Consider the following 22,588-nt stretch of genomic DNA (forward strand, 5'->3'; position numbering starts at 1 on the left):
GAATTGATGTATGAGTGAGTTTATGTTTAAATATATAAATTAAAGTGGTATCAAAGATTTCAAATGCTATGAATTCACCGTGTCTCATTGTGGAGCTTAAAAAGAAGATGATGGTGATGTTGACATATTGGAGAATAAGAATCCATAAAATGAGATTGGTAAAGTGTTTGGACCCAGTACGTAATCCAGTTTCTGTAGTTGATCAGGGTTTTGTTGAGAATGGGTATACATTTTATTTATTAATTACTTTTATAAAAGATATTTATAAGCCACCAATTCATAAGGAAAACGTCAAAGTGGTTCGCAACAACTGTACATAAAACCATACCATAAAAACCATACAAAAAAAAGTTAAAATCAGATTACTGTTGTGGAAAGGTGTATTCTTATTTGCCTGCATAAGCCTAATGGGTTAGGAAAGTTTTCATCAGATGCTTCAAAGTTGAAACAGGAGAAGCCCGCTGAACTTCTACTAGCAGAATATTCCACAGGACATGGCTGACTCTAAAGGCTTGGTTCCATGTTGTCAAATAGTCCTTGCCGACTCAGAGGACAACCAGCAACATCGCTGGCAGATGATCCTAGTGATCAAGCTGGAATGTAAGGGGTCAGGCAGTCCCTGAGCTACCCAGGATCTAATCTGTTCAGGGCTTCATAAATTAATACAAGATTTCATATTTTTCTCTACAACGAAGGATGAGAAGAATTCCTCCTGCATGTTTGTTTTTAATTAAGGCTTTTCTTATTTTCAAAGCAGCTGTTAGATTTTCTGACCCTTGTACTCATCAGATCAGTGGTCAGCACAAAAGAGGAGCCAACCAAATACAGAAATTAGCTTTACAGAAACATCTTCCTTTTGGGGGGCGTAGGGAAGTGAAGTTCCATTTTCTTTGGGGATAGATGTTTCCCATTGCCCATGAAATTGCCTGAACCTCTGACCCCAAAGCTCCTTGCATGTGTGTGAAGAAGTCCGCCCTAACTGTACATGTTTTGCACATGTTTCCCAATTTTGACTCTATCCTGCTACCGCTAAATCGGCAGCGTTTTCTTCATTTCATCTCCACAGCTCATATATAAGATACAGGAGCGTTGCTCCTGTTCCATACAAAGTGAAAGACATCACCCTAAAATGATACCCCTGTGATGTTCTAATTAATTCTTGACTATTGATTATTCTCTCCGCTTGCTTTTCCTGTGAGTATTTGTGTTGGCTGCAAGGAATTGTGGTTGTGCTTATCTCACAACAAGTGCATCAAATGAACTGCTTTCATTGGGATAATTAGTTTTTCTGTGGAATTTACCGTCCTGAATGCTGTTTCCAAATTAATTTCAGCCTTTTCCCCCTATAATCTCTGCTGGTAGTTTTAGCTCCTGCTGGGGAAAGAGGCAGGGAGATAGAATAGGATAAAGCTCCATAGTAATGAGGAGATAATTTAATGGTGTGTGATGTACTGTTCTAGGGAGGAAACTAGATGTTCATGGGTGTGATTTCTCTTAGAATTCCATTAATTTTCCTTTGTCTGTGGATTTCTTTGTTGTTCAGCTAGGACTCTGGGTCATGTGCTATCAATCTGGGCATAGGAACTGTCCAAAATAACATATCACTTAGAAGCTACTGCCATACCTTGGAAACCCAGGAACTGAACACAACAGATAACATACTAACAGGGTCTGTTCCACATGTTACTAATCCTGTTCTTATGAATAAGTTTACCCCATTAACTTATTTGTCCTGGCTTGTTGCAATACTTCAGATGAACTAGAGAGAAGTGTGTGTGCTTTTGGCAAATTCTTTTTAGCTCTTGTAGAAATTTACTCTTCATCCTGTATAGTTGCAGACAAAGCAAAGTAGCTAGTTTTACTCACAATCTATTATTTCTGCTTTCTTCCATAAGTCTATACTGGGCAGCTTAAAAAGTAACTTACCATGGAAGCCAACACTTGTTGAGCAAGGGATGAGAAAACCTGCCTCGGATGCGCTGGAGATGACAACCTAGAAATTTGAGTTTTAAAATGTCATATTGGAAAGGATGTGTGAGCTGGTGTTGCACAGCAGCTAAGAGACTGGGTCATGAATCAATATGATATCAATCTGAATTGATGCATCCACTATGAACACATCACATGACTTTAGTCAAGCTACTTTCAGCTTCAGGATAATGCCAATTAATTCAACATGGTTGTTTTAAGGATTGTAACAGGAGAATTTGTACGAAGCACTCTGAACATCTGAAAGCAACATATAAAACTATTATTGCATGTTTGTAAACATTGTGCAATATACAGAAATGTGTTGTCGTTGCTTTTAATAATAATCAAAGAAGGGGGAAACAGTTAATTCGCCCTATTTGAGGATAAAGGGGGGAAAGCAGTGGTTTTCTCTCAAGTGCGGATAGGACACACTGGCAGATGGGATGGCTTCTCCTCCAGGATTGAAATTCATGACATCATCCAGAAGGAGGGGGCTCCTGCTTACCCAGACTAGCCTCGCCTCAGTGACAAAAGTCAAGGTGTGGAGAGCTCGCATGCGGGTGGCGCTGTGGTCTAAACCACTGAGCCTCTTGGGCAGGAGTCAGCAACCTTTTTCAGCTGTGGGCCGGTCCACCATCGCTCAGACCATGTGGTGGGCCGGACTATATTTTGAAAAAAATAATAATGGACAAATTCCTATGCCCCACAAATAACCCAGAGGTGCATTTTAAATAAAAGCACACATTCTACCAATGTAAAAACATGCTGATTCCCAGGCCGTCTGGGGGCCGGATTGAGAAGGCAATTGGGCTGCATCCGGCCCCTGGGCCTTAGGTTGCCTACCCCTGCTCTTGGGCTTGCCAATCAGAAGATTGGCGGTTCGAATGCCTGCGATGGGGTGAGCTCCCGTTGCTCTGTCCCAGCTCCTGCCAACCTGTTTGAAAGCATGCCAGTGCAAGTAGATAAATAGGTACCGCTGCAGCGGGAAGGTAAACGGCGTTGCCGTGCGCTCTGGTTTTCGTCTGTTACGCCAGAAGCTGTTTAGTCATGCTGGCCACATGACCCGGAAAGCTGTCAGTGGACAAACGCCAGCTCCCTCGGCCTGAAAGAGAGACGAGCGCCGCAACCCCATAGTTGCCTTTGACTGGACTTAACCGTCCAGGGGTCCTTTACCTTTTTCACCTTTTTAGGGTGTTCAGGTGCGTGCACATGAACCATCCCACAGAATGCGCAGAGGAAGAATTTTGTTGCTTAAATTCCTTCACTTTGCGGTGGAATGTGAGGAGTCTGCCTCACTCTTAGTTGATTTGGAGTCGTGCACCCATGCGAGAGACTCGTTGACTTTTTGGGTATTACCTCTGTTCTGTATTGTGGTGTTTTGCTTTAAACTGTTATGGTTGGCAGCCTTCTCAGATAGATAGTTGGTTACTTTTCTTGAAATTGTGTTCTGCATGGAGGGGTCTTCTTCTGGCACTGCTCTAGCATAGTTGAGGCACGCAGGAGCCAATTCATCCTGGATGATGTCATCAGTTTTCATCCTGCCTGCTCCTAGGTGGAGCCATCCCAATTATCAGACTAACCTCCTTCCACTAGGAAGAATTAGAATTTACAGGTAAGTGACAAAACCCCACTTTTTCATTTATACGAAAGCCAGTTTAGGGTAAATAATCCCTTGACTATAGGAGCAGTTCAGCCAATGAGACGTGATTCCTAGGGATGTATAGGAATCTCCTTCCTCAACGGAACATGATTTTCTGTGCTTCCTAAGTAATGGTAGTTCAGTCTCGGTGGTGTTTTATTTCATTTGTATCCCATCCTCTCTGTAAGCTGGGCAATGTGTAGTGTTTTATTCTTGAAACTAGCCCATGAAGTAGGTTCAGTTGATAGGTGGTACCTGGGCCTAAGAGGAGCTTTGTGCATGTCTCGGAAAATGAAGCCAGGGTTTCCCTACCATCCTGTCCACTATGTCATCCCTGAACTGCTGTGGTCAGTTCTGGACATCCAGAAGGATGTGAATAAGCTGAAAAGGAATCGGAGGAGGATGAACAAATGAATTGAGGAGATGCTTAGTAAGAACATTATTAGGGGTTTTTATGTTTTACAAGAAAATAAAATGAGTAGTCGACTTAAATCTCTGCCTCAAGGGAGGGGATTAGCGTACCATAAATGTTAGGGAGAAAGCAGCTCTGCAATGACTTTCTGAGGCCTTTTCAAATAAAAACTAAGGCTAAGGGGATCGTTTTGATATGGGAGATCTGTGTTGAGTCAGGGGATTAAGTCAGGTAACACTTGGGTCTAGAACCCCTATATTTGTTAAGGAGAAACAGATGAAGAACAGATTTACATATTTTTTTACTGAAATCATTGTAGTCTACCATTGTAGTCTGCCAGTTTGTCTTCAAAGTTACAAAGAGAGCAAATGCAGGATGCTTAAACAGTGAAGGTGTAATAAATAAATAATAATAATATACTAATAATTGTTGTGATGGAGCAGGATCCTGATAAACCTTCCAACTTGATGATGGAATGGAGCTGTCAGAACGTTTGCACACAAGCTTCTCTGAGGGAAGGGGAGATTGTCTGTCTACGATTAAACCTCACAAAGGCCCAAGTGCCAGAAGGAAGCCTGTGTGGCAAGCTGAGGCCAGGAGGAGGTCACAGGAAATAGGGAAGCTAAGAGACAGGGAACCCAGTCAAGTTTACTGAAGTAAGTGTGCACTGAACTGAGAAAGAGGAACCTGCATGTGGAGCAGAAGTCAGAAAATGGGTGGATGAGGAGGATATGAGGCAATATCAACTCCTGACTTGAACTAGCTAGGCAGTTCCCAAAACCCACACTCAAAATCTCTTCAACTGCCATTATTAAGTGTAAAGCATTTGAAGTGTTTTCTGGCACTGTGCAAAGATGAAAAAGCAAAACAAAACTCTAACCACAGACTTGAATCCAATAGATTACATACAAAAGGAAAAAGTGACGGGGTGGGAAGAAGAAAACGATAAAATCCAGACACTAATTCTTCACAAAGTTGCATAAATAGTTCATGATCAGGTGGAGCGGCCTCTAAGAGAGACTTTTCTGTGGGATGAGGAACAAAGTCCTGCTGTCTCCCCTTCCTTCTCCCCTTGTTCTGTGATTATTTGTGCGAGTGTAATGGGTCTGTCACACTGAAGCTATTTGCTCTGCTTTTCCTTAACTGCCCGCGATAAGGCATGCCTTGAGAAACTCCGCTTTAAAAGGGCTCGTAGGTTTGAACTCTTGCATGGCTTTGTATCCTATCTTGACAATACACTTGCAGTTCTGAGAAGAATTCTCTCTCTCTCTCTCTAATATTTATTAATTCCAACAATTTAAACACAACACTACAAAAAAAGCATAAAAAAGAAGACAATGCAATACAATACAAAAACACTACAAAACACTAACACATGAAACTAATAAAACAACAACAAAACCCATTTAAAACACATCAAACCATTTCATTATCTTATCTTTCGTTCACTTGTTTCCACGACCTCCTCACACCTCCCTTTTTGTATTCCACTTCTGTTAATTGTTTCAGCAATTCCTTTCCATCTTCCTCTGTTTTCTATCCTATAATTATCTTAACACATTCTAACCTTATTTTTTCCTTTACAGTAATTCTCTATTAATCTATTTATACTTAATTCCTTGTAACATTTCTACTAACGCCATGTAACTTCATTCCAACATTTTTCTAACATTCATTAATTTTACATTATTTCTGTAAATAGTCTTTAAACTTTTTCCAGTCTTCTTCCACCGACTCTTCTCCCTGGTCTCGGATTCTGCCAGTCATTTCCGCCAATTCCATATAGTCCAGAAGAATTCTCATGTCACAAAGATGTTCTCAATGTCCTCGGGTAGGGTTGGGCAATACCTGGTTTTCAACATCGCAATATATCACTAGCTAAACATTGTGATATACTGATATATCATGATGTCCAAAATAAGGAGCTATGTAGAGGAAGTGGCTGGCTTCACGGTTTTTCTCGCATCGTGATTTTTGCATCTCACACACACACACAAACTGGGCAAGGTATCGGTACATCGTCCAAATCCAGTTTGAAGTTCACATTGTGGTAACAATTTCATACTATTCAGCATGGTGATATATCGCGAATCACGATGTGTGTGTGTGCTATGTAAAAAATCACAATGTGGGAAAAACCATGATCATCGCTTGCCTCGTGATTCCTTCTGCCCCTGTTGCTCTGTACTATAAAATAACAGTTGTAACAATATGTTAAAGGTAAGTAAAAATGTATCAGTTTTAGACCCCTAAGTAGCAGCAGTTTTCAGGACGTTACTCCATTCACCTCTACATAATTACATCCTTGTTTCAGACATCATGATATAATCGGTATATCACGATGTTTAGCTGGTGATATATTGTGATGTTGAAAGCCAGTCGCCGCTCAGCCTTAACGCACATCATGATTCACGATACATTGCCAGGTCAAAAATTATGAAACCGATTATCATGATACGGAATGCAAAACCGGTTTTGGATAATATATCAATATATTGCCTTAGGCACAAGCTGTGTTAAGAACAAGACTGCAATGCATACAGTTTATGGCCCCATCCAGCTTTGGTGCAATGCCTGGGTTGAGACCATCCAAACAATTAATTAATTGATTCTTTGTTCAATAGAAGTCCACTCTCCCCATGCTTACGTAGCAAGTAGGTTACTATAAGGCAAAACCACAACAAATAATGATAAAATCTACCACAAAAAAATAAACAGACTAAGCCCCATTGGAAATCAATGAGACTTCTGAGTAGACATGTATAGGATTGTGTATGTAAACCTTTTAGTAGCAACAGCAGTCATCAGGCAGTATAATAATAATAATAATTTATTATTTGTACCCCGCCCATCTGGCTGGGTTTCCCCAGCCACTCTGGGCGGCTTCCATAGAAACCAAAAACACACTAAAATATCACAGATTAAAAACTTCCCTGAACAGGGCTGCCTTAAGATGTCTTCTGAATGTCAGGTAGTTATTTATCGTTTTGACATCTGATGGGAGGGCGTTCCACAGGGCGGGCGCCACTACCGAGAAGGCCCTCTGCCTGGTTCCCTGTAGCTTTGCTTCTTGCAATGAGGGAATCCCCTCATTGCATCCCCACACACCACGATCCTGCTTTTTGAAATGCGTGTGTAATTGCTGAAACACAATTAATATGATGTGCAATTCAGTGGGCATTGTGTGGGTTTCTCTGCAGGGTCAGAACACATATCTACATGCCCCCAGAAGGCTGTATAACAGGCAGCTGGGAAAGGGAATTATCTCAGTTTCTTTATTGGTGCGGAGGGAGGGAGCAGGGGCTGAGAGTAGGATTTCTAAACAAGACTGTGGCTGATGCCCCATGTGGGTAATAATTGTTGCCAGAAAGGAAAGAGGAAACACAATCTGGGTGGATCGCTTAAGCAGTAAGCATGGTGCAATGCTAATCATGCTTCTTTCCTGCAGTCTCTGGCTTTCCTCATCTTCTCTTGCCCATCAATCATTGCAGGCTGGTACTTAATCTTACTCCCCTGCCAACGTACCTGGGAAGTGCCTTGCACATCCTCAGCCATGCTTGTTTTATGCTTCATTATTTTCTCTCGAATTGTTTCAGAAAATGCCACGTTTCTCTCTTGTTGGGGTTAGGCAGAAAAGGGGCTTGTAAACTCTCTGGTCTCACTCGATGAAACCTAGCTGTTTCCATTCACACAGACACCTCCTGCTGAGCGTGCCTAAGTGCCTTTTTTCTCTGCACTCCTGTTGGAGCACACACTTGACATCTTCTTGTCTGACCCATCGTGCATCTGTGCGGAAGTGTCTCTGATCTAGTTTCTTCTTTTCTGTGCAAGGGCTGTGCTCTGTGAGAGAGTGACATGTGCCTTGATTCTGATGACAAGAATCAAAAGGGTGGGGCGTTGTTATGTACTCAGTCAGTCTCTTCGGCTCATCCTGAAAACTATTTCTATGGGCAGGGTGCTGAAATGCTCCTTTCTCTGGAAGATCCCAAGCATGCTTTCTAAGTCTGTGGGTGCATTTGTGCATACCTTGGAATTGCAGCTGTAATTGTCATTGTAAGCCACCTTCCCAGCACAGGCGAATTAAACATTCTTTATTTGTGTGAGGAAATATATGCTTGCCACCTGACCAGATGAGGGCAGGTTTGAACAGAAAGACCAAGGCTAAGGGATTGAAACACCAGTTGTCCATTGCCCTTCGTTACCATATTGATTAGGCAGTTCAGAAGTGTGATTTCTTTGGATGGAAACTGTGTGTGGTTTACGGGAAAACTTTCCTCATCCTTTGCTAGATTGGGAATATTTTGAGAAGAACATATCGCCGGTTTCCGTTTCTCCCATGTCACATTGGCTGCATTCTTTCTTTGTTTTACCCTCTTGCTGAGTTTGGAAAGCCGTGTCGCCAGGTTGATGATCCCTGCCTTCCATGTGCCCAGATGTTTGTGCCATCTTGATCCTTTCTTGGAGGAGCATGATTGGCAGCAGGGTCTGTGCTGACACACAAGTGCCAACATTTTCTCTGCTTCTCTTCTCATCTCTTTGTTTCCTTCTTTTTTCCTCCTCTCAATGGTGTGTCCAGAAAAGGAAGTCAAGCTCCAGCGTGCATTTGATGGTGAGCACCTCCCATAAAACTGCCTGTGACCCTGTGCAATCACCATTCTCATGCCATGCACGTCCAGCTTGTGCTCATCACCCCCTTCACATAGCATGTCTGGGCAAGGGGCGGGCTGGGGCTGGGGCCGGTGGGAAGGGGAGACATCTCGCACTTCCAAAGGTCCATGTTCTCACGGAAAAGATCATGCTGTAGACAAGGCCCTTGGTAAGGGTTTAACTTGGTTCCGAAAGTTGGGCACCTTAAATTCAGCTTTTGACATTGAGTGAACTGACAAACAGTCTCCCAAGCTGGATCAGCTGTCCGCATGGCCTTACCCTGGCCAAGAAGAGCATGGTCTCTGCACTATCGTCCGGGCATGGAACCTTGGGTATTTCATTGCAGAAGTGCTGAAACGGACACAGGGGCCGGCATTGCACTGTGCTAGCACTACCTTCCTTGGTGGTGAGCAGCCTTGCAGTGCAGAACAAACAGCCTCTTCCTTGTGTCCTGGGTGAAAAGATTGGGCGCAGCACCATGGTGTGGCTCACACCCGTCATTAACTTCCTGTTCCCTCCCAGAATTCTGTCCCTAAGACCCTCTTCCGTTACACAGTTGTTTTCCCATCTTCTCCCTTCAGTGCTCCTCCCGCAGCAAAAAAATTCCAAAAGTATATGGTTGGCATTAATGCCAAAATGAGTTGGCATTAATCACATATCTGACAACTGTTCCCATTCATTTCCCCCTTCATAATGACTGTGTATATTCCCTGGGATGTGTTGGATATATAATGCAACCAAATGTCAAAAGAAGTAAGTCTCGTTCTATGTCGCTCGTAATATGAAGCTCTCGCTTCCTTCAAGCAAAATTCTGGTGACATCAGCATCCCTCTCCTAGCTTTCCTTAGGGATTGCTTTGGGCATCCTTTGGGAATGGTAGTGGCTGAGCCAAAGCTTTAGACTTCCTTCAGGGGGGAAGACTTCCTGCACTCTCAGCAGCTCCATCTATGGACAATAAACAGAGTCTAGGTAAAGCTCTTGCAATGCTCACCTCCTCAGGTTTTAATTTTAGGGTTGTCGTCCCCCGCCACCCCCCACCAGAGCCTCCTCTTTCTCACTTCCCTGTAAATGAAAGTCAGCTTACAAGGAGGGTGGGGGATTTTAAGTAATGCCGCTACACTTCCAGCCAAGATTTTGCCTTCAGGACCAAAGCTGCGTATAACTCAGAGCAACATATAACACAGAGCAAGAGCAACCATGAGGCAGACAGAGGGCAGTGTTATAGTCTGTTGCATTGCAGTACCTGCAGAATGTGCCATGATGATGATGATGATGATGATTTTATTATTTATACCCCGCCCATCTGGCTGGGTTTCCCCAGCCACTCTGGGTGGCTTACAGAATATATAAAACATAATAAAGCATCGAACATTAAAAACTTCCCTAAACAGGGCTGCCTTCAGATGTCTTCTAAAAGTCTGATACTTGTTCATTTCCTTGACATCTAATGGGAGGGCATTCCACGGGGCGGGCGCTACTACTGAGAAGGCCCTCTGCCTGGTTCCCTGTAACTTTGCTTCTTGCAGTGAGGGAACCAGCAGAAGACCCTTGGAGGAGGACCTCAGTGTCCGGGCTGAGCAATGTGGGTGGAGACGCTCCTTCAGGTATACTGAGCCGAGGCTGTTTAGGACTTTAAAGGTTAGCACCAACACTGATGAGTGCTCATCCCAACCTTACCACCACCATCATCCCCCAGTTCCAGGAAGAAACAGCATCACAACCTACGTAGAAAAATGGTCCTAGCTATTTTCCAAGGTGCACAAGAGGATGCTGTTCCATTCTCCCCCCTCAACATAGATTACCAGCTAGAGTAACACTCATTGGAGTCAGTAGACTAGTGATTGGCGTCAGTGTTAACTTTCTGCCAAGTGAGGCTTTCTACATTTGGCAGGGAGATCCTCACCATTTGGCCTAAGGGTTTTGTTATCATTCCAAAACAAGACACATGTACTTGCTCCCAGTCCCCTCATTAGCCTGGACAGTACTTAGCCTATTCCTAATCAAGGTGGGATATCTGGTGATAGCCTAGGCATCTGACACAGCAGGATAACTCCTGGAGAATCCAGGTGGTCTCCTCATCAACAGGTTTTTTGCTTGCTACTATAAAGTACCAGCAGCAGAGCTGGCCACGTCGCCATTGAATGCTCAGCTGGAGAAGTTCATGGTAAAGCATCAATACAAGTACATCATAGGAACAAAGGGCCTTGATGCAGGTGACAGCTTGGGCTGTTGTCTTCTCACTTATACCTCCTGAACCCCTTGGTTAGTACTTCAGATGACACAAGAACAGAAGGTGGACATTGTTCCTAGTGGCCCCTGCCCTCTGTAACAGCAAAATTAAAATTTTGTATATCATGGTAACTGGACCACAGTTTCCCTCCATGTGTGGGCTAAACGCTCTCAAGGTCATGTTCTCTATAGGAAATCACTCTCTTCCGCCTTGCTCATTATCAGCAGTGCCCAGCTTCTGTGTTTCCAGTTGCTGCATTGGGAAGATGGTAAATCAGCATATGAACGAACTCTTTGCCTGCCTGCCACTATTTCAACTGTGTATGCTAGTTGCTGTCAAGGCAGACAACTAGCTGCCCTCTCCCATGTCTGTTAATAGCAGGTTTAATGTGAAGGTCCACTTTCTCTTGTGAATTCTCCGCGTAACCTATGTGTATGTATTTGACCTATCCTCACTCTCTGATTTGGAATACTGCTACTACTGATTTCCAATGCATTCAGCACAATCCTGTGCTCACTAACCTGGGAGTAAGCCTCACTGAACACAGCGGAGCTTACTTTCAAGTAAACATGCGTAAGGTTGCAATCTTAGGTAGCTCAGGTGACTTTCCCTTCTGCATCCCTTTGTGAGAGTCAAAGATGTGGCAAAGACACCACAAGGTGCATATGGTGAGTGCTTTTCTTGGCTACACCATTGCTTAATGAGATTTTGGGTTTACTTTGTTGGGGTGCAGTTCTTCATTATAAAACAGGGTTGGGCTTTCCAGCTTGGAAGCTGTATTCCTTTTCAGGTGGAGCCAGAAGCAACAAATAGTGGAAGCAACGGATGGGTGTATTACCTTTTTGTATAGTAGGCTGTGTTCCAGTCAGTCAGTCAGATGTCAAAGGCTTCTGAACCCCCATAATAAGTGCATCCCTCAACCTAGAGGGCACAGTGCAGTGGATGAGGGGTTTGCCCTGGGGAGAGTACAGAGAAGCCCAGTGGACTTCATTCACTGCCTCACAGGACCTTAGGTTCTCCACCCCTGCTTTAAAGTATTAAAAATAATCTTCAATAGGAGTGAAGGAATGGGTTTGAAGGTTATTTTTAATACTTTAAAACAGGGAATTCAGGAATTCCTTCAGGAGCAGAGTGGGCCCCCCCCCCCCAATGAATAGATTTATTTACTTATTTATTTATTTTAAAAATCTTCATTTGGGACCTATCCCGCATTAAATACCAGAATTCTTAAAGAAAAGAGAGTGAGAGAGGTGCTTGCAGCATAGCAAGGAAGAAAACCAGCAGGATCCTAAGTGTGAGAATCAAATCTTAATTCACAAAGACTTGTGTTTTTATGAAAAGTAATGAGGCAGCAAGAACGTTTGCTACAGGTTTTATTTGTAACCATTATATCTGCTGTGATGTGCACATTGTCCCATGTGGTGGAAGGTACAGAAACACACGTGTTACTTTCTGTTTTTAATTTCCATCTTGAAGGGCCTAGCTGGTGTAAATGAACCTATTTTGAAACCCAGTTTTACACTTGCTTTGTCTTCCTCTTTTTATCATGGGTTATGGGGGAGAAATCGAGAACTGGATTAAGTAAAGCAGAACCGTTTCTCTGTGTAGGATTGCAGCCACGAGGGGATCTGGAGCAGACATACCTCCCCTCCAACTTGGGAGGCATCTCTTGACCTCCCTAGGGAGGGGTTCATAGATCTCATGGACCTTTTAGAACTTGAAAACCTCTAGCACACATAGCATAGCGAACAGCATAATTCTAACAGAGCAGAATTCTGGAAAGCACAGCTTCAAAGGCTTGCATGTCGGTTCTGCTTACACATGCTACAGAGTGGGCGTGGTTAAAGTCGGAACATGCTTAGAGGGTTGGTTGCAACGCCTCTCCATGAAGCTGAGATTTGTGTGGGGTTATTTACAGGGTTTGCGTTCAGCTTGTACTTGTTCACCTACCCAACTCATCACTCGCACTTGGCGGTGTTAGAGCCACATTCCCATGATGCAGTGCCACACTGGTGCAGGGTGAGAGTGTGTGGGGGGGGGCTCAAGGAACCATGTTGGCAGGGCTAATTAATTGGAAGGGTCTTTCCCTACCCTATCCTCATCTTGGTGGGGTATTCTCCCACATGGTTGCTTGATTTCCTCTCTCACACACAGCAAAGTGGCATTGTATGATGTAGAGGCATCTCCAATGCCTTGGAGTTTATATTTGAAGAGGGCACACTGTGTCGGCCAATCCCTGTCAAGTAAATAAATTAGTTGTGGGTTATCCCAGGTTACAAAAATCTCCCCAACTTTGTTTGTGTAATTTTCTGTTGACCTCTCCCTATAGACGTATCTGCTATCCTTACAGGTGATCCTTGGCACTCCTTCTGAATATCTGAAAATTGTATGGTTGGCCACCATGAAACACTGTGGTTTTCCTAACTCATATTGCAAATTGATGTGTTGGTGCATATGGAACTACTACAGATGGGGGGGCAGGGGGCTTGGTACCAGTTGAAGTGCATAATAGTGGAGCAACCATGGTGCTATTGTGGCAAAGGTGCTTGATAGAGCAGGTTAATAAGATATTTCTGTGTCAGTATAACTCCGTTTTGCCAAAGGGTATCTGCCTCTCCCATTATTTTATCATGCATTTATTACACTTTTTCTAAAGAGCTCAGAGTGGCTTTCATATGCTTCCTAGGCAGTCTCCCAACCAGGACCAGATTTGCTTTTAGTTTCAGCGGTAGAATTGCATCATGTACCTTCAGACTATGCTCTGGTCCAGTGCAGTGCACTGTGAACTGCAAATACACAACTTCCAGTGGTCTCCTCTCAGCTTTCCAAATGACTTCGCTGTGGATATTACAGGCTAAATAAGTTTCAGCTTGACAGTGACTCCCATAGTAGTCATTCGACTAGTTCATCTTACCTGCTCCTTTCTCAGTCTGCTGTTTGGCAGCCAGGAAAGGGTTGGGCTGGCCTCTGCTGTGCATCGCCAAGGAGAACAAGCATCCAGGTTTGCCTGCTTCTTGAAAAACATGCATCTGGACCACAACCTGTACATATCTGGCTTACCTGAATTTGAGCAGGATTGCTCACACTGCGAAATAATTGGGCTGGGAGTCTTCCGCTCTTTGAGAGAGGCATACGAGTCAACCAGCCCTTGCAATTTCGAATGCTAGGATCCAGAACTGCAGGAAAGGAAGGAAGGACATAAAGTCAGGATATTTTAGTGAACTAGGTTTGTGTGAACATGAGTCCAGCTTATGTCCAACATCAAAAACTTAAGTGGAATGCTGGGAAGGTCGTTGAACACATTGGTTTCTCTGGCCCACTGAGGGATTAGTCATGAATATCTTCCTTCCTTCTGCTCCAGCCACAAGGTTTCTGAATGTGACCAGCCACCAGGTTGTTCCATCCAACATACTGCAGTTCATCTGAATGTGATCCCTTCTCTTTGCTCCTCCATCCCTTGGCTAAGTTAACACTCCTATTTAGGCTACTCATCTTTCCTTAAGTTCCTTGCCACTTTGCTTTTGGACTAACTCATCTATACCCATCTCGTTCTTTTCCCAATCCTATTTAATCTTCCGTGGGTATCTGGGTGCATCTTTGCCATGGAAGATGGCAAACCAGGCACGACCTGTTCCACTACACCTTCTCCTGTTTCCTTTCCCCTCCACAGGTGACTTTGGGAAGGGACTGAGCTGAAATGTCTTGTTTGCAGCAATAGCAATGTAATGTTTTTTTTATGACTGTTGCCCAGCAGGGTGGGGGGGAAACTAAACCATCTGTTTTTCTGTCTTAGCCGCAGACCAACAACAAAGCCAGTGTAGTAAGCCCAGCAAAAGAATCAGCCCCAGTGCAGATGTCCATGGTATCTTTCCCAACCGTTTATCTGCCCTTCTTTGGTTTTTACTTTTGGTTCTTACCCTTGCCCAGAATGCTGCCTGTTGCTGCTCCGTGTTTCTGCTTAATTCTGTCTGCAATCTCTTGCCCCCGGCTCTTATCCCAAGCTCCCTTGCAAGTGAGAGGTGCAGAAGCGCTGTGGTGTCTGTGTGTGAGGCCTGCAGCTTGTCCTGATATAATTTGACCTCAAGGAGGCCATGATGGAGTGGTCAACGACATCCAGTCTCCAAAGAATGAAGGAATTGGAAACCTCTGCCCTTGTCTTACTTGCACCGGGTTTTTCACTCTTCCCGATTAACACGCTTGCAGCGGGGCTACACATTCCTGTGTTTTTGACAGCTCAACCAATGCCCTCTCTGGCCCTTCTTTTAAAGACTTGGAAGTAGGCTGTGGGCCACAGAAATGGATGAACATTGTGGGCATTGTGATACTGTCATAGAACAGAACTGGGCAAGTTTCTCAAAAAGAATACAGGAATGACTGCAAGTTAGGAGTCTTAAGAGACTGGATAGTTGCTCTCTACTCCGTGTAATGCTTCGGAGAGGTTCCCCCTCCCCCTTGGGATGTTTCATAATTTTTAACCCTGTCCTTTACTCACTGTACCTCACCATGCGTTGGCTTTTTAAATGCTGCTCTTGTGACGCTCAGCTTCTCCCCTCCTCTTTTTGTTGAAAATGTCTCATTTTGGAAACGTCAGTTCAACCAATTGTGGGACTTTGCAACTTACCTACTTGAGCAGTTCTTTGCTGTGGAGCTTTGGCTGCCATTTTTGTGGGGAAATTGTGAATGTCCTTCCAGAGACATTTGTGGGGGAAACATGGAGACAAAGCCCTGCTTCTCCTCTCTGATCTGGGTGAAATGTTAATGTTGGCTTTTAAAAGTAATAAATAATCAGTACCCTCCGTGGGTCACTAATTCTTGAGCACTGCTGGAAATCTTCCAGGCCGAAGAAAGTTCACAAACAAAATTGGATATAGAGAGGCTTGTATGGCTTTGTCTCCTTGTAAGTTTACCTATTACAATTGGATATTTCTCTTCCAAAACTCTTGAGTGGCCCTTTAAGGTGGATGGGATGGGATGTACTTACACCGTTTTTAGGATAGAGGTGTTTGTGCTTTGGTCTTGTCACATTGCTCTCCCAACAGGCACTACACGGAGGGAGAAAAGTTTTGGAGCTGACATCTGATACTTGTATTTCTGTCCTCTTTCAATTAGGAACCACAAACTACTGTTGTGCACAATGCTAATGATGGCATAAAGGTAAGTGAGTGATCACAAAGGACTTGCGTTAGTCCCAAACACCCTTTTCACTGTCCCTCAAAACCGAGTCTAATAGAAAGCACCCAGACAAGCAGTCTCATAACCGATATCTCTCCCAGTTTCTGTTATTGCATAGGAAACCTTACCTTGCGCCCCAAGATCTTTGCATTCTCTGTTTCCCTCTCCCTTACCACTGGCAACTAATGTGGGGTGTGTGGGTTTGAGGGTATGTACAAGCTTTTGCTACAAATTCTGGAGAGAGCTGGGGAACTCGGTTCACCATTAAGTTGTGGTTTGTGTTATACCCCTATGGCTTTCACAATACGTAGTTGCAGCATTTTGCTGCCCTTGTTCCTGACCATTGTCCTGTTACCTCATCTTAATTTCCAGAACATTTTCCTCTTTCAAATGTGGCCAGATTTGTGGTGCCACCTCAAAGCCCTTCCCCAGGCACCACTAAATTCTACCTCTTAAAAAATAAAATACCTATGGCAGGGTTTCCCCTGGTAAAGGTCAGAATCTGAAGGTTCATATCAGAGCAGACACCTGTCATAGAATCATAGAATTGTAGGATTGGAAGGGACCCCTAAGGGTCATCTAGTCCAACCCCTTGCAATGTAGGGACCTGTGACACTCTGTTTTATTATTTAAGCCCTTTAAAGAATCATAAACAGTGCCCTCCATCAGTCTTGGAAACATTTTGTTTATTTGCTAATTTGATTTATTTCGTAATATTTATACACTGCTTGGTTGTTTAAAAACAACAACAAAAACACCTCTAAGCTGTTTACAAAAGATAAAGCAGTAAAAGCAAGAAAAAAATTCAACCCTGCTTTAAAGCATACAAAAGTTAACAGATAAAATTACCCCAACTGTCTTAAGCATCTGGGTAGGCTTATCTAAACAGGAATGTTTATAGCAGGTGCCCAAAAAACTACCATAAATTGGAGGCATGACCCATTTTTCTGAACATCCCCTCTAGCACCTTGGGTTTCTAGATGCCTGTATATACAAGAGTCTTCCAGGAGTCATGTACTACTTGAGCCCTATACTTTAATGACACTTCTTTATATTATGAAAAGGAGTTGTCGTCATCGCCCCCCCCCCCCCGCAAATATTACTAACCAAGTATCTTCCTTTATGTCCCATTCCAAATCTGTGTTGCAGGGCATTCTTACACCTCCTTGGTTGTCCGGGTTCATATTTGAGCAAAAAAAAATATAAATATTTGAAATTATACCTTTTGAATAGTGTGGAGAAATAAGAATTTAATTTTCCAACTCGGAAAGATCACACGTGGCAGAAGGTTTGTTGCGTAGAAAAGCACTGATTTGTTGCCCTGCAAACCAAGGGATGTGCATGTTTCCCCATTTCTCCTTTAAATTCCATTTCTTTAATAGGTTTCCCATTTATATAGAAATCTCTCAGTCTATAAAGCCCCCGGTCATTCATGTTTCGATACTTCCATCTACCAATCTTCTTTCTTGCAGGGTTCCACGGAGAGCTGTAATACTACCACTGAAGATGAAGACCTGAAAGGTAGGTTCCTTGGCTGCAAGCGGGCAAGATAGCCCAGACCCACTGGCAGAGACAGAGCAGTTTTCCATGCCAGGCTCCTTACCTGTTGATGCAATTGGTCTGTGTTCCCCTCCCCTAGTTGTAGTTGGAGGAGTAAGTGTAGTGAGGCTGTAGGCTGGCTGCTATAACGATTTTGCTAGCTGAAGGACTTCCTGTTGTCTAAGGAAGGCATGTGCGATTCTCTGCCTTCTGAAAAGTTTTTGAGATTTCACCTAATCCTGGAAGTTTGGGGATGCAGACTGCTATATCACCACTCCTTGTGCAAGTGCAAGGAGCTATTCGTAGACTAGTCCCACCGGCCAAAAATACGTAAGGAACCAACTTGCATTCTCTTCAGCTCATCAGAACACTTGTGTGAAGTTGAGCCCGATCACAGATGGCTCACCATTTGGTTGGGAGGGAGGATGCTCTTTGCATTCTCTTTCTGAGAGATATTTGCCTGGGAGAACGTCTTATATTTATGCCTGCCTGCCTGCCTGCCTCACCTAGCTGCTGTGCAGGAGTAAGACTCAGACTTAGGGGGCCACAATACAACAGCCTTCTCCAACCTTCAGTCCCCAGATGTTGGACAACTGACATATTTAGTAAGTCTCCCATCAGTCCCTGCCAGCATGGCCAGTTATCATGATACGGGGGGTTATAGTTCAGCAGCAGACTTGAGGTCGGGGAAGACTGTGCTGTGATGGCATATCCCTCCTAACCTGAATGAAGGCTTAAGCTGAGCAGCCAGAAGTTATTTGCTGGTCAGTAGGGCTTTCTTAAAGGATTTACCCCAATTTATAGTTCTTACATAACTCTGCCTCTACCAGTACACCTAGATCTGGAATCCACTTCATGGGGTGAGCTCCCGTTGCTCTGTCCCAGCTTCTGCCAACCTAGCAGCTTGAAAGCACACCAGTGCAAGTAGATAAATAGGTAGCACTGTGGCTGGAAGATAAACAGCATTTCCGTGCACTCTGGTTTCCGTCACAGTTTCCCGTTGCGCCAGAAGCGGTTTAGTCATGCTGGCCACATGACCCAGAAAGCTGTCTGTGGACAAACGCCAGCTCCCTCAGCCTGAAAAGCGAGACCAGCGCCACAACCCCATAGTCGCCTTTGACTGGGCTTATCTGTCCAGGGGTCCTTTACCTTTACCGTACCTAGATCTTGACCCATATGGTCTTTTATAGGTCAACAGACCATATGAACGAGTCTCATAATTTAGGTCAGCAGCGCCACAAGACTGCATCGTTGCAGTAGCCATCAATGTAACATTGACATCAAAGAGTACTTGGGATGGGGGCACTGCCGGATTGTTTAAGCTGTTCAAAACCCTCGGTGCATTCCACAGTGACTCTTTAATACTCAGCAAAAAACCTTTCCACACAGGAGGCTGTGCCTCATCAAGGATCAGCCCACTTTCATTCGCTCATATATGTGAGCAAGTCACACAGTAAAATAAAGAAGGGATGGGGGATGACAGATCCAGAAAAGGATTTGAGGTTTCTACATGCACAGATCCCTTTGAGAATGCCGTTGTGAAATGTCCCCTTGCCTTGGTTAGTTGATCTATCAGCCTTCAGCCATTAATTGGACCTGCTTCCCTGAGTGTAGTGTTAGCAACTTGGGGGAGCCTAACCTAAATCTAGCCACCTGAAAAGTGCCAGAGGGAAACAAAGAGATGTGGACGGCCAGCATCTATGAATGGACCACCATAGCAAGTATGTGCTACTTCCCGCTCCTTTGTTGGAATACCAACAAAACTTAGCCTAGTGGCACAGAAACTGGTCACAGACCTGGTACGTGAGAGTATCCACACTCTACTCAAGGAAATGGGCTCCTAAGAGAGCAAGAGTGCTCATAACACAGAATATTTTTTGTCAAGAGCATTAGCTGTTTTTGCCTGTAGGCAAAGCTAATACTCAGATGTGCATGCTTTAATAAGGAGTGGTGTGGTGGTAAAAAGAGCATCAGTACGTGCTCTGAAGTGAGAGCCCCATAGCTCAGTTATAGAACACATACTTTCTGTGCACCAAGTCCTAGGATTAGTCCTTGACATGAGCACCGGGGTCTTTGGAGAGCTGTTGCCAGTCAGAGTCAAAAAGTACTAGGCTATATGGGCAAATGGCCTAACCTAGCATATCGGCTTCAAATCCCATATGTGCCAGTATATTGTAAACATCAGTATAGGAAGTGCCCTCTTAAGAGCATCTTGTAATTCTGAAGTGTGTATGCAAAGCTAAAGCAAAGGTATGGGTTGCAAGAGAAATTGCATGTGGGAGCTTTTGATAAATTCCTTTCAAGAGAAGCCACTGTATGCTCCATTGAATGAACCAAGCTCTGATTTCGCCATCTAGTCCCTTGAAAGGATAATTACTCCACCGTTGTCATTTCTTTCCCATTCTCTCACGCATCTGCTTTCCCCATGATGAGCTGCTCTTTGCCAGAGTGCCTTTTCACAATCCACTCTTCTGCCAGAGCTGAGCCACTTACCCGTCGTTGCTACGTGAGTGTAGTTTATAGATGAGCTTTGTGGTGGATAGTGGATTCGTGCAGGTAAACATGAAAAAAAATCGTAAACAGACTCACGCAGTTGGCAGCTTCAGTGTTAGCTATATGAACAGGTGTAGGGAGAAGCAGCCAGCTCTGCCCTTAGCTGTGCACAATACCTGATAACGTCATGTCTTGGCAGGATTCACCGGCAATATTTTTTTGTAATGAGTGTTGTACTTGTTTTGTCCTGTTCCATTATCTTTTTTTTTAACTGAATGTACATTGTTTTTTTTATTTTGTTTTGTTATTTGTGTGTGTATGTTTTGTGTGTGTGTGTGTTTTGCATCCTTTGCCATGCAAGCGCCCCCTCTCTCCATCGGGGATGGCAGCTCAGTGCTCGAAGGACGGAGTCACTGTGAGAGCAAAACCCAGACTGAGTCCATGCAGTCCCAGCTTTCTCTCTGTTATTCAGCCAGTAAGTCCAGGGTTTACAGTCCTCCACAGCATTCCTTTCCCTACTGTGACTCTCTCTTCTCCCATTTCTCTGTCTTCCTCGGCTTCTGCAATATTCTTCCAGAATATTGATTCTCATTTCCAACACTTCATATTTTCAAACTGATTCATTTCTCCCCAGAACCATTTCTGCTCATGTAACACTTTCCAGAGAAACTCCTTTTCCTCCCCCTGCCACAATAAAACGAAACCATGATCTAGCTAACTTCATATCCTCTTTTCCTTAGCCAGATACCATATACTTCCTCATTTTAAAAAGTGCTTATTGATGTGTATTCTTGGGCATGACACTTTGTTTGGGGGTATATATGTATCTTATTATCTTATTTATTAGATTTATGTACCGCCCTTCATCGTAAGATCTCATGGTGGTTCACAGAATAAAATACGGGATAAAAACAAGTAAATAATTTAAAATGAAACAGCAAAACGAAAACCCCACCTTCCCGCAGACACATTTAAAAGGCTGTAGAATGTTAATCAGCCATTGTAGGGCAGAGGTTTAATTCGGCACCAGCATTCAGAAATATTCAGTAAACCGAAATCCTTGCTGGCCAGGAAGGCTTCTACCAAAAAGTTTGTTAGGTTACAGCTCTTATGGACACAATATCCTTTTCCTACATTGGTGCAGGGATAAGCATGAGATAAGGTGTTTCATGCCACAAGTGGTGATTGCAGATGTAAACAGGAACTCCTGATTGGCTGGGGTCTTCCAGCTTTTGCACATGGAGCAAACAAACACAGCGCACCATCTTCACAAGTGTCTATTCATGGGAAATGGGTGGGGAGGGACCACAGCACACAGCACGAAACCTTCTATGAAGGATTGCCCACCGGTGTGGAAGGAAATCATTGGTATAGCAATTAAAATCAGAAGACTTAAACTGCAGTTGTGTGAACCCATGCACATCACTTGCACACACAGAAAAACCAGAACTCAAAAACCCATTTCTGATATATTTTCTCTGTCCAGCAGCAACTCGGGGATAGTATAGCTGTCTAGATTCCTCACTATCCGTCTTGGGGAACTTTTGCAGATGTGTCAGAGCTGTGGTTATGATCCTGCATAGGGACCGCATGAGAAACACTAGCAATTTGACTTCAGGTTCTCCCTCATTGAAGAGGCACACTTCAGCAGGGAATTGGAAACAGAAGCAAATTCAGCCCCTATCTAGTAAAAAACAGATTTGAAAACCCTGCCCCCTTTTCCCTACTCTTTTCTTGTTCACCTGAAATTATCTGCTATCAATCCTTCAGAGACTTCTTTGTTAGTGCCCCTTGGTTTTTAGAGTTGAAATACTCCATTCAGCTCTAGCATCTCGGCTCATATTTTACTCTAAAACCAGGACTGGGTGCATGCTGTTTTAAAACAGCCCACTTGTGTAATGAGATAACAACTTGCAAAATTTTGTCTTAAGTCGTTTTGTTTCCGTGAGCTGTATGTGTGCGTGAAGCTGAACGTGGGCATTTAAGAGCAGGCGCATGGGAGGATAGTGATAGGGAACAGCTAACGAAGCAACATGGTTTTTGTTTTTTACATTTGTAATTCAAAGCCTATATGGAGATGATCTCTATCTCCTCTCCAGACAGTACCCTCTTCCAAAACCTATAGGTCTGGTGAGAAAGTATTTGGAGGATTGGATTCAGCATTGCCTAGTTGGAATGAACATTCGTTGACAAAAGGAGACATCGTTTTCCATTCCAAACCATTGCAAAGCCTTTGTCCCCCTCCTGTAAAGTAGAACCACAATGAGGCATGTTAGGGTCATGTAGAAACCCGACTCAGGCGGAGGCAAGGGAACCCTGCTTCTGTGCTTTCTCTGTTGCTCTTATGATTTGGAGTTTAGATCACTTCACCTTCAACTTCCTCAAATCTTACTGTGTTTCTTAGTTGCTGTTTTGAAAGACTGAATCTCTCGGTTGCCGCGCTTGGTTTGCATTGCAGAAGTTGGTGGCATTGCTGCCTCTGGGG

At 43.8% G+C, this 22,588-nt stretch overlaps 1 protein-coding gene across 19 annotated transcripts in view; it reads left to right on the forward strand.

The window, feature by feature from the left end:
* Nucleotides 1-22,588, forward strand: part of CAMK2G (calcium/calmodulin dependent protein kinase II gamma) — a 162,216-nt gene that overhangs the window by 126,059 nt on the left and 13,569 nt on the right. For 5 of the 19 annotated variants that reach the window (XM_081006515.1, XM_081006504.1, XM_081006521.1 and 2 more), the window contains 5 exons: nucleotides 8,599-8,631; nucleotides 14,693-14,761; nucleotides 16,009-16,053; nucleotides 17,544-17,592; nucleotides 20,465-20,578. In XM_081006515.1, coding sequence (XP_080862641.1) covers nucleotides 8,599-8,631; nucleotides 14,693-14,761; nucleotides 16,009-16,053; nucleotides 17,544-17,592; nucleotides 20,465-20,578 — 310 coding nt within the window. The remainder of the gene's footprint in view (nucleotides 1-8,598; nucleotides 8,632-14,692; nucleotides 14,762-16,008; nucleotides 16,054-17,543; nucleotides 17,593-20,464; nucleotides 20,579-22,588) is intronic. The other 14 variants (XM_081006518.1, XM_081006522.1, XM_081006516.1 and 11 more) reach the window with 7 other exon arrangements.

This window comes from Podarcis pityusensis (genome assembly GCF_964106645.2).
Source record: "Podarcis pityusensis genome assembly, chromosome: 5".
Taxonomy (NCBI): domain Eukaryota; kingdom Metazoa; phylum Chordata; class Lepidosauria; order Squamata; family Lacertidae; genus Podarcis; species Podarcis pityusensis.